Source organism: Solanum verrucosum, unplaced genomic scaffold (assembly GCF_900185275.1).
Source record: "Solanum verrucosum unplaced genomic scaffold, falcon-dt-bn FXZP01000182.1, whole genome shotgun sequence".
NCBI lineage: Eukaryota > Viridiplantae > Streptophyta > Magnoliopsida > Solanales > Solanaceae > Solanum > Solanum verrucosum.
Window position 1 is genome coordinate 6,610,819 of NW_026020378.1, and position 13,344 is coordinate 6,624,162.

Here is a 13,344-nt window from a genome sequence, read left to right on the forward strand (position 1 = left end):
ACTATTTTAAATCGTCTACAATTGGAAAAAAAGTAACTTGAAATTTTGTTGTGGCATTTTATTTTAGGATAAACTTTAGATTTTTGAATTTTACAGGTATTAGCTTGTTTGCATTATCTGCCTCAAAAAGATCAATATCGTGTAAGATTGTAGGAAGTAAAATTGGCTAAATATAATCTTGATCTAAGCAGATATATCATCATTAAAGATATATTCTTTTAGTTGACAAATCTATATTTTCTAAATTAAAAGGCTTTTAAACTGATTTTTTAATTTCAAAAATGTTGGGTGGTGTTAAAAAAATTACCTCACCCAAATGAAAGAAAAAAAAACATAATCTCTCTTCTGCTCAGTTATAAGATGGATTTTTAGGTTTAGAGTAATAAAAGAAAAAGATGAGGTAACTTTTAAAGTCGTGTGGTGTTTTTGAAATTAAAAACCAGTTTTAGATTATTATTATTTTGATTCAATATGTTAACAAAAAGGGATAAATATGCATTATTCGTTAGACAACAAAGATAAATATCACCATATATGTAGTGGCGTAAGTTAGGATTTTTATGAAGGGTGTCCAAATAATACATAAGTAATTTTATTTTTTTTGATGAATGGATGCATTGAAAAAATTAAAATTGAACTACATCATTAATATTACTTTTTTTTTTTACGAATAAATGTTTCAAAATTTTAAAAATCAAACTGCATGATATTTAACTTTAATGTTTGTATTTAATTCAATATAAAGTGAACGAACAAAGGGGGGAAAAAAAAGGAGGGGCGGGGGAGGAGGCATTCAAGCTTTCACTAATCTATGGTGATGAGAACAATAACGAGACATAAGTAATGAAAGCAGAATCAAATGAGGTGTTCTTTTGTTTGCTTTTAGCAGCTTTATAGAAGAAGTTTAGAATTTGTTTATTAACTTTAAATTAAATAATTACATTTAAATTTTATTTCAAATTTTAATGAAAAGTAATAAAAAGTCAAATTCATTGAAAATTCAATTAGCTACTAAACCTAGATTTCTAATTAAGAATGTAATTTAATTAGCTTAGACAATTAAAGAAATAAATTAATGAATAATAAAATAAGAGTGTTTCTATTTAAAATGATTATAAAATGCACTTGTGGGGATCCAAACCCTCACCTTCAAAGTAAGGCGGGAGAGCCTCACACCGTTGGACCATAGCATCTTGATATGTTCAGGTTGTCCAATCTATTGACTTTAACCGTTACCAGTAGTATTTTACTTATATATACGGTATAATTTTCCGGTGAAGAGTGTCCAATTGGACACTCTCGGGACACTGTAGCTCCGCACCTGCATATATGTACAACGTTGTTTTAATAAAAGATATATAGCTCTAAATGGCGAAGTTTGTGATAGGCTTGCAAGCCATATTAACTAATCAATTCATGATAGAAATATCATTATGCTTATCCAAATGTGTTGGCTAACTGAACAAAACAATTACCAATACATGATACTGAATGGTTAACAAAATCTATTCAACATGTAAAATCTGGTGTTAAATTGATACATCCTATCCACACAAATATTAACAAAACTGTACTTGTAAAATTCAGTCTACTAAAATGCCTTTCTGTCATTGAGCTGATTTGCTTTACTCAATAAGCAATGTAATAGTACATGTTTGTAAAAAAAGAAAACATCTCTTGATCTCCACAGGAGTCACTTTTTATTGTTCTGTGCATCCGGTTCACTAGAAATTCCACTCAGCATCCATATCAAAACAACGCCAATTAGGGCGCCAGAGAGATGTGCAATGTGATTAACACTTTGTAAGGCAGAACCTCCATGAATACCTCCTGCTAATCCTGTTGAAGCTTGGGCTGCTTCCATCACCTGGATATATTCAGTGCCAGCACAAACAGAGGTCAAGTTCCTTCCATACGATAAAAGAGTTGAATAGAAACTAGGGAAGAATAAGAAGCATTCATTGAATTTATGTTTCATTACTAGGAGTAGTTAGTTTACCAAACACAGAGAGCTTTGGCATTTTTCTTCTCTAAGTTCCACCTTATACCAAGTGAAGAGAAGTAACTAAAACTGAATTTGGTATCTCCACTAGCTTCCCCCTCCCTCATTTCTATTACTCCGATATTAGAAATTCAAGTTTAAGCAATAATTTTAGCACTAACAATGCAACTTCATCTTCTAGGATTATGAAATAAGGTGGGATAACTAGTAAATACTGAATTTATACTTCGAGAGATGTCATTGACCAAATATGATATGATATTGATAGTTGGGAAATCACAGAAATCTACAGTAGTTCATAATCTATCATTCAGATGAGGAGTTTCATTTGAAAACTAACACATTTAGTGTAGGAGAGTGAATTTTCAAGTTTTGGATGCCTTAAAGATCGATTATGACTAAAATGGAAGAGAACTAGCTTTTTTTAGATAACAATCCACGTAGTAATTTTATCTCTGCTGGGATTTGAACCTGAGAGCTCATGGTTCTCAACCCACTTCATTGACCACTAGGTCACACCCTTGGGTGCACAGAATACTTGATTACAGATAGTTAGAGCCTTTTCAATAAACATTTTTATAATTGTTACTAAACTAAAATAAGAAAGAAACAGTCATATCGTCACAGCCTTGTGAAAGCAATTGACGTAGAACTTCGCATTGAAGTGTAAATGTGCTTATAACCCATTAAATTTGGGAAACAATTTAATGTTTTGTGCTATAACCCTTGTAAATATATGGAGTAACCCTAGTAAACTGATTTGTCCAACAATTAAGCTATGTCATGACAGAAATTTGACATGAATCTAACTGACTTGAATGTAACAAGGTCACGTATGATTGATTAGGTTTCAATTAGTGGGAAAGAGCGGAGAGGATACCCTTTCTATAACAAACTGTCCCAATACAAGTACTTCAAGAATCTTTCTCCAGTCCCAAGACATCTGCAGTTAAAACCAAGATGGTTAGACTGGTTTACCAATCAAGCGCAACAGTATACTGTCGACCTACGTCAATCTTCACACACAGACATTGATATTAAATTGAGGCACATTAACAAATGCAATAAACAAGAGATGCAGAAATCACCTTCACAAGTACACTAATAGCAAAGAGTCCAAACACTGCACCAGATGCACCAACAGAAACAGCATTTCTTGGAAGAATCAACCATGAGACAAGGTTAGCTCCAGCCCCAGTTAATATATAAGAAAGCCACAATCCAAAGTTTCCTTCCTCCTCTTCAACGAGTTTTCCTGGAAGCTTAAAGTAGGTTAACGTCTATGATTATCATCTGCTATCAAGTAGACAATTTATCCTAAAGTATAACAAGAAACAGAAGTCTTACCAAAAATATACAAAAAGAAAAGGTTGCTTGAGAGGTGGTTCCTGTTTAGTAAAATGCAGATGAAAAACAAAACAATTAGACAGAAGTAATAACCAAAACAAGAGAGAAAGCAACTGATAATTCCGCTGGACTATGGTTATTTTGCTTTTCCATTTCTAGTATTTGTAAGAACAATTTAAAAACTCTACATTCTCACCAGTTAAAATGACAGAATGTTGCAGTCACAAACTGGTACCAAGCAGGCCGATTGTGGTATAAGTATAATGCTCTTACTGCCCGAACCTGATATAATCACTTTTTCTATTAGATCCTTTTATTCCAGCAGACAAGAGTAACATTATCTTCACAGAATCCAGGTGGATAACACCCTTCAGAAGGCTGAGTGCCACTATAGATGTTCAATTGCTGATCTCTCATCATGCCACCCATCATGTTCAATGGAACTCACCAGCCCTGGTCCAACTTACCAGGGTTGGGTGCATGTTCAATAGCAAACTGAATAAAACGAATCATAAATATTCGTTGTGCAAGTTTTCTCAACGCCATCGAATTAAATATATTCAACGAAAGCTGCAATAAAGGGGGAAAAGCAATTTCCAAACCTGGAAGACATGATCTGCTACATATATTCCCAGGTTAAGAAGTAGAATCCAGAAAATCCCATTGACACGCTTGTCTGGCTTCTTCCTTTCAGGCTTCAGAATCTCCAGCTGTGAGGTCATATCTAATAAAGGTGTCATTTAACAGCTTAATATGATACCTTAGCCGTATTCATCAGACATGTTAAATTAAAAATAGCAACTCAATTGAACACGGAGAATACACGAGCAACCAATTCTAGATAAACTCAGGCCACATATGACACAGAAGGAAATAGATTCATGTTTGAACTGTAGAGGAAAATATCTTAATTGCCTTTGTAACTCCACAAACCTCTTCTCTCCAATCCAAATATCTTAATTGGTTCATACATAGATGTGGAGGCACAAAAGACGCCCAAAGAATTCAAGCTTTACTTATCCATTCAACCGACACCAGTACTCTCTTTGTGCCCCAAAAATCTCTTAAAGCTCGAAGTTGTGACTATGGGTGTGTTCGGCATGGAGAAAATGTTTCGCTATTTTTTCATGTTCGGTTAGTCAAAAATTTTGGAAAACATTTTCTCTACGAAAATGACTTCCCTAATAGATGGAAAACAAGTTACACAAGTGACATTCCACATTGATGGTGTCCTCTCCACCTTCCAACACACCTCATTTTCACCCCCACCTCACCAAATCCAAAATCCCTCATTGTTGTTTATATCTAATAGCCCCTCGTATTTTTTACAGGACCTGGAATCATTAGCCACTTCTTTCAAAACTCTTAAGGGGAATGTAGGAAAAAGATACACAACAACAACAGCAACAAACATACCCAGTAAAAAGATGCAATTTTTTCTTTATTTTAGGTTTCAAAAGACAGTAACTGTCAACAAAAATCGAGAGATAATTGCAATTCCTGTGTTAAGTTGACTAACAATCAGTATAATTCGACAGATAAATAAACCCATTTTTTACTGAGTGGGGTTTGAGATTCTCCCACTAATCATTAACTTAATAAATGATACAAAAAAGGAAGATAGAGGTGTTACCGGAATCATTGAATTTACAGAGAAGACGAGTTGAGGAGATTGGAACAATGGGTGAAGTTTTGAGTTTAAGGGGAAGGGTTGGAAGAGGGATTAATGGAGGTGTAGATAGTGGCATCGCCATGGGCATGAAAACATTGTGTTTAAGGCCCAGATGGTGCTGATACTGATACTGATACTGAAGCTGAAGCTGTTTCATCACCGGAAAATCAAGAATGTAAGAGGCAGCTTATCGGTTTTTCATATCTCCTCCATTTACACGCCTGTCGTGGTCTCAATTTTCACCTCTATTTTTTTTTTTTTTTTTTTTTTATGTGTTCGATATTTATTTTGAAATTCAACTTAGGCTGAGAAGTTTCATATTAAGGATAAAGTCCTCCGATTGTTTATCTAAGAAATTCAAATTCAAAACCCGACAAATGAGTAATCAACACTCTAGCACAATCATTTTGATTTTAACTTGCAAATTCTTAAATATTCATGTTTTTACTTCATAAAAATAATATTATTATTAATATTAAATATAAGAAAATTGAATAATAACACATACTTAACAAATATGAAAGAAAAAAAAAATCTATTTAGAGAATTTTTTCATTCTCAAACCCAAATGATAATTATTGATGAACCTCTGGTAATTCTTTTTACCTTCAGCTCTCTTATTTAAATCATTTTTCTTTCATTCTATAGTTTTTTTATGAAAAAAAAATGTCTTGTAGATAAATGAGAAAAGAGAATTTTAATCGTTTTGCAGGAAATTAAGGAAATCGGACATCAAATTATTTCTTTTAAAAAATAAAATACAGTGTAAATGATAAAAGTATGCTTACATATTATAGGGTGGAAATTGTAAATTACTCTTTTTTTTTTTAGTATGAATGGTTTTATTCATATGAAAAAAATGTTAATGTGAACCTAGACGTTTGATCATAAATTATAAATATTTTTCAACTATATGTTAGGCCGGAGCAGGTATATGTTACCAGACCACTTTAGGGATTATTTAAAACGTATTCAGAATTTTCAAAATATTTGAAATTTGGCCAAAAAATAACAAATTACATACGCTTCACCTCTTTAGGTTTGCTAGTTCCTATAGGTGGGTTACTCTAGTGCAAGGTGAAGTGCACAACATGTCCCTTTCGAGATTACTATTTATATTTTGTCTCTTTAAGAAAAAAAATAATTAAATATAACTCATTCGCTATAGCGTCACAAAAAACGAAACATTTATTCTATCATTTTCAGATAATTTTAGATTAAGTAATCTAAGATTTTTCTCGTTACATTTTTACTAAGATCTAAAGTACTTCTAAACTTCTTCTAAATTTGAGTGAAACATTTTATGTAAGTACTTTAGACCAAATAGTATAAAGTTTGTTCATAAAACTTTTATAGTTGTTCGATAATTTAGACAAAGTATCGTAAAGTTTGATCATAATTTTTCTTGTCAATTTATACAAAGTATTCTAAAGTTTGATAATAATTTTTTGTAGTTTCTCTACCCCTTTAACCATCATATCTAGAATTTCTAGTGAACTTGAATGAAGCTTGCTTGCATGAAGCGAGAAGTTATAATTGCAAACTTAAAAAGGAACAAATATAAATGATGACTTAAAATTAGAAGACACACTTGATGAAATTTTTAGAGTAAGTACAAGACTTTACCAAGCCCAAACACTTAAATTTCTGTATAACTTACATAAAGTTCATAGTGTAAGACTTAAATTACATTATATCTCTATTTTTTTCTATTTTATAAAAATCCCCTAAAATATCAGTCATCCGGATACATAATTGGTTGTACGGATACATTATTGATTGTCCGGATACATTAATGTTGCCCTACAATAAGTGTCAATCTGTTGCGCTAAAATAGGAAATAAATCTGAAAATCTAATTAAATCTCATAAACTACGCTTACGTTTCTTTTTACTATCAATTAGACAGATTTAATATATGTATTAATGTGCTTCATATTTATTGTATCAGATATATAGTTGCAACAAACTTTTGATAATAACATTTTTGTATCACTATTTATGAATTCGATACATACTTGTGTGGCACTTTAATGTATCATATATATACAAGTTAATAAGTATCATATGCATTATTGTGTGTCAAGATCGCTATTATGTAGTCATGACACACTGTTATGTATCAATTTGTTAATCACTTTATTAGATGTCTATCTATAATAGAAAAAGACAGTATCGACGGATTCATATACAAATTTTTTTACCACACATATTTAGCTATGAAAATAGCAAGGTTTATGTATCACACATATGATTTGGTAGTGTGTACGGATACACATCCTTCTAAATTTGAATAAGGTAGAAGATACATAGTCACACCTAGATACATGATAAATGATACATTTGGTAGAGGTTTTGTGTCAAGTATCAAAACTAATTAAGGTTATGTATCAAAACTAATATTTGAACATGATATATTGTGCATGATAAAATTGTAATGTATCTTAGTGTTGAAACAATTATACATTAATTAAGAAACAAAATTAACTTAATACAATAAAAATCTAGTTAATGTATCCCAAATTATAGTCGGAAGATAATTTAGTAATTTGAAAATAATGCATTGTACATGATGAAATTGTAATGTATCATAATGTTGAAATGAAAGCGTTATACATTAATTTAAGAAACAAAAACAACTGGATACATTAAAAAATTGAACCCATATATATCAGAAAAAGATGAACAAGAAAAAATTGGGGAAAAAAATCAACGATCTGATCTGTTTCAACTTCTCCTTCTCAACATTCACTTTAGAAGACAAATGTACATCCACTTTTTTCTACATTCACTTTAAAAGACTAATGTACATCCTTCTTCCCCTTCTCCTTCTCAACATTCACTCTTGTATCCTTTTTTCACTGTTAACAATGACGTCACCCATGGATCTCGATCTGAAGTTCTTACCAAAGCCCACCAATAGATCGACTTTTTTCGCTTTTTGAGCCTTTTTTCCACCGTCGATTTAGAAGTTGAAGATGCTTCCTTCTTCAAGTAATTGAGTAAGCCCAATTTTGAAATATGGACTTTTATCCATATGCATCAGCGATTTTTTAAGATGAAAAACTAAAAAAAAAAATGAAAACTAAAGTTGTGGAAAGAGATCTACCTCTTGAATAACTAAAAATCATTAGGAAAAGATTTGAAATTCAAAAATGAATTAATGGGGTAATTGTGAAAAAATTTGTGGCGTGAAAAGGGGAGCAAAAAATCGTGGGAATCGAAAGTTGGAGAAGAAGAAAAGGATGGGAGAGATTTATGGAAATCAGGAAGTGATAAACATGGGTTTGGGGAGTGGGAGGGAGTGGAAGTTATTATCCGGTAGTTTTGTGTTACACTCAAAAATAAGGGATTTTGAAATTTTTTAGAAATGGTAGGGAATAATGGAAATTATGGGGAAAAAAAGGGTGTATATAAATAATTTTTCCTAAATTTCTAGCGAAAGTACACAAATAATCCGTTTAAGGGGGGATCATTTTAAACATATATAATTGATTTTTAAAATTATTAAAGTTTAGTAACTCTATAATAGGTAATTGTTACTAAAAAAATCCTAAATTAAATACAAATAAACTTTAAGAACACATAGAGAAAGAAACATAGACCAACTAAATTTACCAAGGAAGAAAGAGAGACTAAAAAAAAGAAAAATTTATCTAAAGCATGTCTTACGTATAAGTAATTTGAATAATTAATTTGGAGACAAACAGTTAAGCCTCAACAATTATGAATTCAATCAATTAATAATCATCCAAATAGTTTGATGTTGTTTTACTTTCATTGTGGTATTATCTGTATTAATTGTAAAGTCTTGTGGTATCGAATCGATCTGCCGGATAGTGAATCACTGGTCAAAGAGCGAGCAACCACCAAATATAATGATTTGGTGGGATCTATAAATTTTGAAGATGGTGAATTGTTTCTTTTTCTTTCCCAAAGATTCAAACAAAATTGAGTTTGGATGTAACTAAACAAGATTTGACATATGAATACAAAGGTTAAAGGCTTAATTAAAGGTTACTTAGTAGCCATTTCAAGTTTCATTACTTTTCTTCCATTCCATCGTAGAAGGAAAATGATATTGAAGAATCGATTCATCATTTAGATATTTAACCCCAAAATACAAATATTGTGATGTTCTAACAAATAGTATATCAAACACTTGATAAGAGAAATTCCCTAAATAAACCAAAGAGAATTAATACTTACTTTTATAATTGTCTAACACTCTGTTTGAATTATTGTTATCCATTATATTGTATTGTATCGTTACTAGACCTACAATGTTTGTTTTGATTCTTACTTAAAATGTATTGTATTGTATTGTTAAATTTCGTTGTTACGTAACAATGAAAACCCCTATTTTATGGAACAACAGATTTGGTGTGTTCTCATTGTTACTTAATTTCTTTTTCCAATTATATCTTTACATAATATTTCAAAATACTATTTTACCCTTTACCCTATATTATTTAATTCTAGACAAACCTCCTACCCTAGAATAATTAAGGATATTTTAGTAAATTTATAAATTATAATACAGTACGATACAATCAAACCAAACAATTAAAATATTATTAAACAACAACAAACAATACAGTCTAGTCAAATATTATATCTAACCTACAGTACAGTACAATAGAGTACAATACAATACAATATATTATGAAATAATGGGTAACAATGATCCAAAGAGTGTAAGGGGGACCCTTTTTTTGAACTTTCTCATTATGGGTGGCAAAATGGTCAACAAAGTAGGAATTGTTAGTCAACTCTATACCTACTTTTAAGATCTTGAAATAAATTACTATTCTAGAATGTGTTGTTTTTGCCACCTATTGTTATTATGCAAGTTTTAAGAAATTAAATCGTTTGTTAGGAAAAGAGTTGAACCATTACAATGCATTGTCAAGAAAAGGTCGGTTAACGCTCATTTGAATCAATTTTTAGTTTGACTTTGTTAGCCAATTACAGATTTTTCACCTAACACTTTCTAATCCCTGCATGGGTGTACATAGTACAATAGCCAAGAGATAGACACCTGTTAAATTAAACTATAAAGTTAACCGTTAACACCTTCGATCTAGAAAAATACTATAAAAAGTGAAAACAGGATGGTGGGGATGGGGCGGTATACATGAGGTGAAGTGAAATGAGGTGCATTAGAGGGTGGGGATAGATACAATCAATGAAAAATGCAATTCACAGAACTTATTTTTTCTATTTCTACCTGAGAAGTCAGTTTCATTATTATTAAGAAACTTGTTTTTTCTTAAAGAAAATGTTTTGCAAATTTCTTTTGATCAATTGAACATGAAAAAAATGGCTTCAGTGGCTTAGCTAAGAATCATGAAATGTACTTCAGTGGCTTTTTTAAAAGCTTTATGGATCGTTTGGGGATTAATTAAAGTTATGTAAGTATTAGTAATGTAGAAATTAACTATGTAAGGTTTAGTTATTCTATTTGTTACTCTGTATAAACTCATAATTTAAACATGTTTTAATTATATGTGGGATGATAAATTAACAAGCATATGCTAAATTTTATACATAGCAACTGAAATATTAATTATGCTAATTTAAATACATAAATAATTTATGACTTCCTAGCTAACGAGCAATCAAAACGATCCTCCTTAAGTACGCAATGAAATTTTTTAAAGCATGTGGTCTAAATAAGTATTGGATCTATGGCTATAAATGATACTCATTAAAAAGTAAAATGAAGATTTTAAAGTTAAATTTGTCGGTTATTCTTTTGTACTAGTAGTCGTAGTACTATTACTCTTGTAATTTGAGTATCGTGTCACTATTTAATATTTTTTTCACTTTGAGAATCGTATTATTTTCTTATAGTTATATATTTTTCTTTTTTTTTAGTACATGATCTATTATACTTCCATTAGTATTTTTCTTAGACTTCTTTACTTTCATTTGTTTTCCTATTTTGTAACACTTTTACTTGAACCAAATTAAAGGTTATCGGAAATAACTTTTGTATCTCTTTAAGGTAAGGGTAAAAGGTCTGCATACACATTAATTTTTTCAGACTTTCCTTGTGAAATTACACTGAATTGTTATTGTAGATCGTCACTAAAATAGAAAAATAATATTATTTTTTCTCGAATATACATACTAAAAAGTAAAGTATGTCACGGAAGAACAATACATTATCATAAGAAGATAAATGAAATTATCTTATGCAAGTAATAAAAGAGTACTTGCACCTATAAATACCCTTTCTAACTAGACACTATTACCATCACAAACCAACTTTTGGCTCATCTTTTAGAATTAAACACCACCAACAACAACAACAACAAGATCATCATATTCATTCTTCATGGAATACTCAACAAGTAGTCTCATCAACTCATTTCAACCCAAAGAAAAACACACAACATTATTCAACCACCAAATTTCAGCCAGAATCCGTCTAGCCACAGAACTAGACATACCTAATCTTCACAAACTTGTAACACAAATGGCAGAATACCATGGCCTATCACAAATATTCACTACCACAGAAACATCACTTTACAACAATTTATTCAAATCACCAAATCCACCTTTTCATTCTCCAACAGCCCTCATCTTAGAAATTTCTCCCAACCCTTTCCCTCAAACAAACCATAGTACTACTACGAATTTCGTACCTATTATCAAGAACAATTACAATTTTGATAATTTAGAAATCCTGGACCACGAACTCGAGACTTATAGGTCCAAATTTAATGGTCATGGTCATGATAATAGTAATAATTGCAACGTTTATGTAGCGGGGCATGTGCTTGTTTATCCTAGCTATAATGGTTTTTTTGAGAAACCTGGATTATTTTTAGACCAAATGTTTGTGAGGAAGTGTTATAGAGGGATGAAGTTTGGGAAATTGTTGTTTTCTGTTGTTGCAATGCAAGCTGAGAAAATGGGAATGGGGATGGTTGATTGGCTTGTGGCTGATTGGAATGAAGAAACTATTAATTTCTATGAGAAAATGGGAGCTCATTATATTCCTGAATATAGGCTTTGTAAATTGTATGGTGATCAACTTCAAGCATTTGGTAGGAAATCTGATTGATGAGTCGAGGGTCTATTGAAAATAGTTTTTCTACCATCACAAAATATAGGGATAAGATCTGCATGCTTATTATCCTCTTAGATGGAATCACACTGTCTATGTTATTGTTATTGTTAATGATGTAGGTTTTTAAGCACACCGTGCATTGCATTTCGTATGTACTTAATTAGCTCATGTTTCTACGATCTTAATTTGTATTATGTTTATTGGAAATAGTATAGTGATGTTACATGATTGACTTCTTGGGAAAAATCTAGTGACACAAATCAGGGTTATGTTGTTTAAGATTTTTTTGTTAGGAATGTGTCTAAACTGCATATCTATTTTTTAAGGAAAATGAAAAAAAAAAATTATACTCCCTCTATTTCAATATACTTGTGGTGTTTTTTATTTACACATACTTCGAGAAAATACTAATTAGAATTGAGGTTTGACTAGTTTAATCATATTCATATCTTAAAATATAATCTTTGATTTTCATTGAATATATATATTGTTGTGACGTAAGGATGATGAAAATCTAAAAATAAAAAATACTAAGTTTAACGTGGAAAAATCCTTCAAATCGAAGGTAACACCCACGGGATCGACAAGATCCGAATTGCTTCACTATAACAATAAGAGGGTTACAAATATTCTTCTAATGGCTACACAACAAGTGCCAAAAGAGAACAAACAATAGCTACACCAACAAAAGATAAATAGAAAGAAACACCACCGAAATCAGGTTGTTGTCGGAACCTAAAAAAATATCTTTCTGACCTCCTAATCGGTTGACCACCGTTCAAATCAACCACCAAGATGTAAGGAACATTCAGTCAAAATTTCAGCCCAATCCAACGGCTAGTTAATTGGGAAACACAATCTGAAGGTTGCCGGTCGGAGAAAAAGACGGCAGCAAAAGAACATTTTTTCTTCTCTCTTCTCTCTTCTCTCTTATGGAAAGCTCTCTCAAAAACCACTTTTATGTCTGTATGTTGAAAACAATACTAATGAGCAATTGAATAATTCTCTCAAAACCATCCTCTATTTGTAGAGTTGTGTTTTTCCTTATAAAACCAAAATTAACTCCAAATAGAACTACAATTCCAATTATTTTCCTAATAAAATTGGAAACCAAATAAAGAGAATAATTCCAATCCTTTTCCAAGTAGGATTAGGTCATAGGGCTTTGGCTGGAACAAGGGCCATAACCAACATATATATACTCCATTTATGTACTATAATTGAGTATTTATAGTCTTCA

At 31.2% G+C, this 13,344-nt stretch overlaps 2 protein-coding genes across 2 annotated transcripts; one reads left to right on the plus strand and one right to left on the minus strand.

Annotated features, from left to right (window-relative positions):
* Positions 1-1,471: 1,471 nt before the first annotated feature.
* On the minus strand, positions 1,472-5,251 carry LOC125838781 (rhomboid-like protein 11, chloroplastic). Its single transcript, XM_049517819.1, has 7 exons — positions 4,983-5,251; positions 3,952-4,073; positions 3,546-3,631; positions 3,350-3,390; positions 3,091-3,257; positions 2,883-2,945; positions 1,472-1,867 (listed from the first exon to the last, which is right to left on the minus strand). Exons 1-7 carry the CDS (start codon positions 5,176-5,178, stop codon positions 1,694-1,696), a joined length of 849 nt encoding a protein of 282 aa, XP_049373776.1. The 5' UTR covers positions 5,179-5,251; the 3' UTR covers positions 1,472-1,693.
* Positions 5,252-11,504: 6,253 nt separating this feature from the next.
* LOC125838655 (L-ornithine N5-acetyltransferase NATA1-like) lies at positions 11,505-12,098 on the plus strand. Its single transcript, XM_049517699.1, has one exon. The coding sequence runs from the start codon at positions 11,505-11,507 to the stop codon at positions 12,096-12,098; it is 594 nt and encodes a 197-aa protein (XP_049373656.1).
* The last annotated feature ends 1,246 nt before the right edge of the window (positions 12,099-13,344 follow it).

Bases quoted from the DNA above. Each gene is read 5' to 3' on its own strand.
- LOC125838781 (XM_049517819.1), bottom strand. From the start codon at position 5,178: ATGAAACAGCTTCAGCTTCAGTATCAGTATCAGTATCAGCACCATCTG. The intron at 3,632-3,951 runs GTTTGGAAATTG...TGATTATATCAG, and splicing joins TAGCAGATCATGTCTTCCAG to GTTCGGGCAGTAAGAGCATT. The intron at 3,258-3,349 runs GTAAGACTTCTG...TTAAGCTTCCAG, and splicing joins TTTCTTTTTGTATATTTTTG to GAAAACTCGTTGAAGAGGAG.
- LOC125838655 (XM_049517699.1), top strand. From the start codon at position 11,505: ATGGCAGAATACCATGGCCTATCACAAATATTCACTACCACAGAAACA.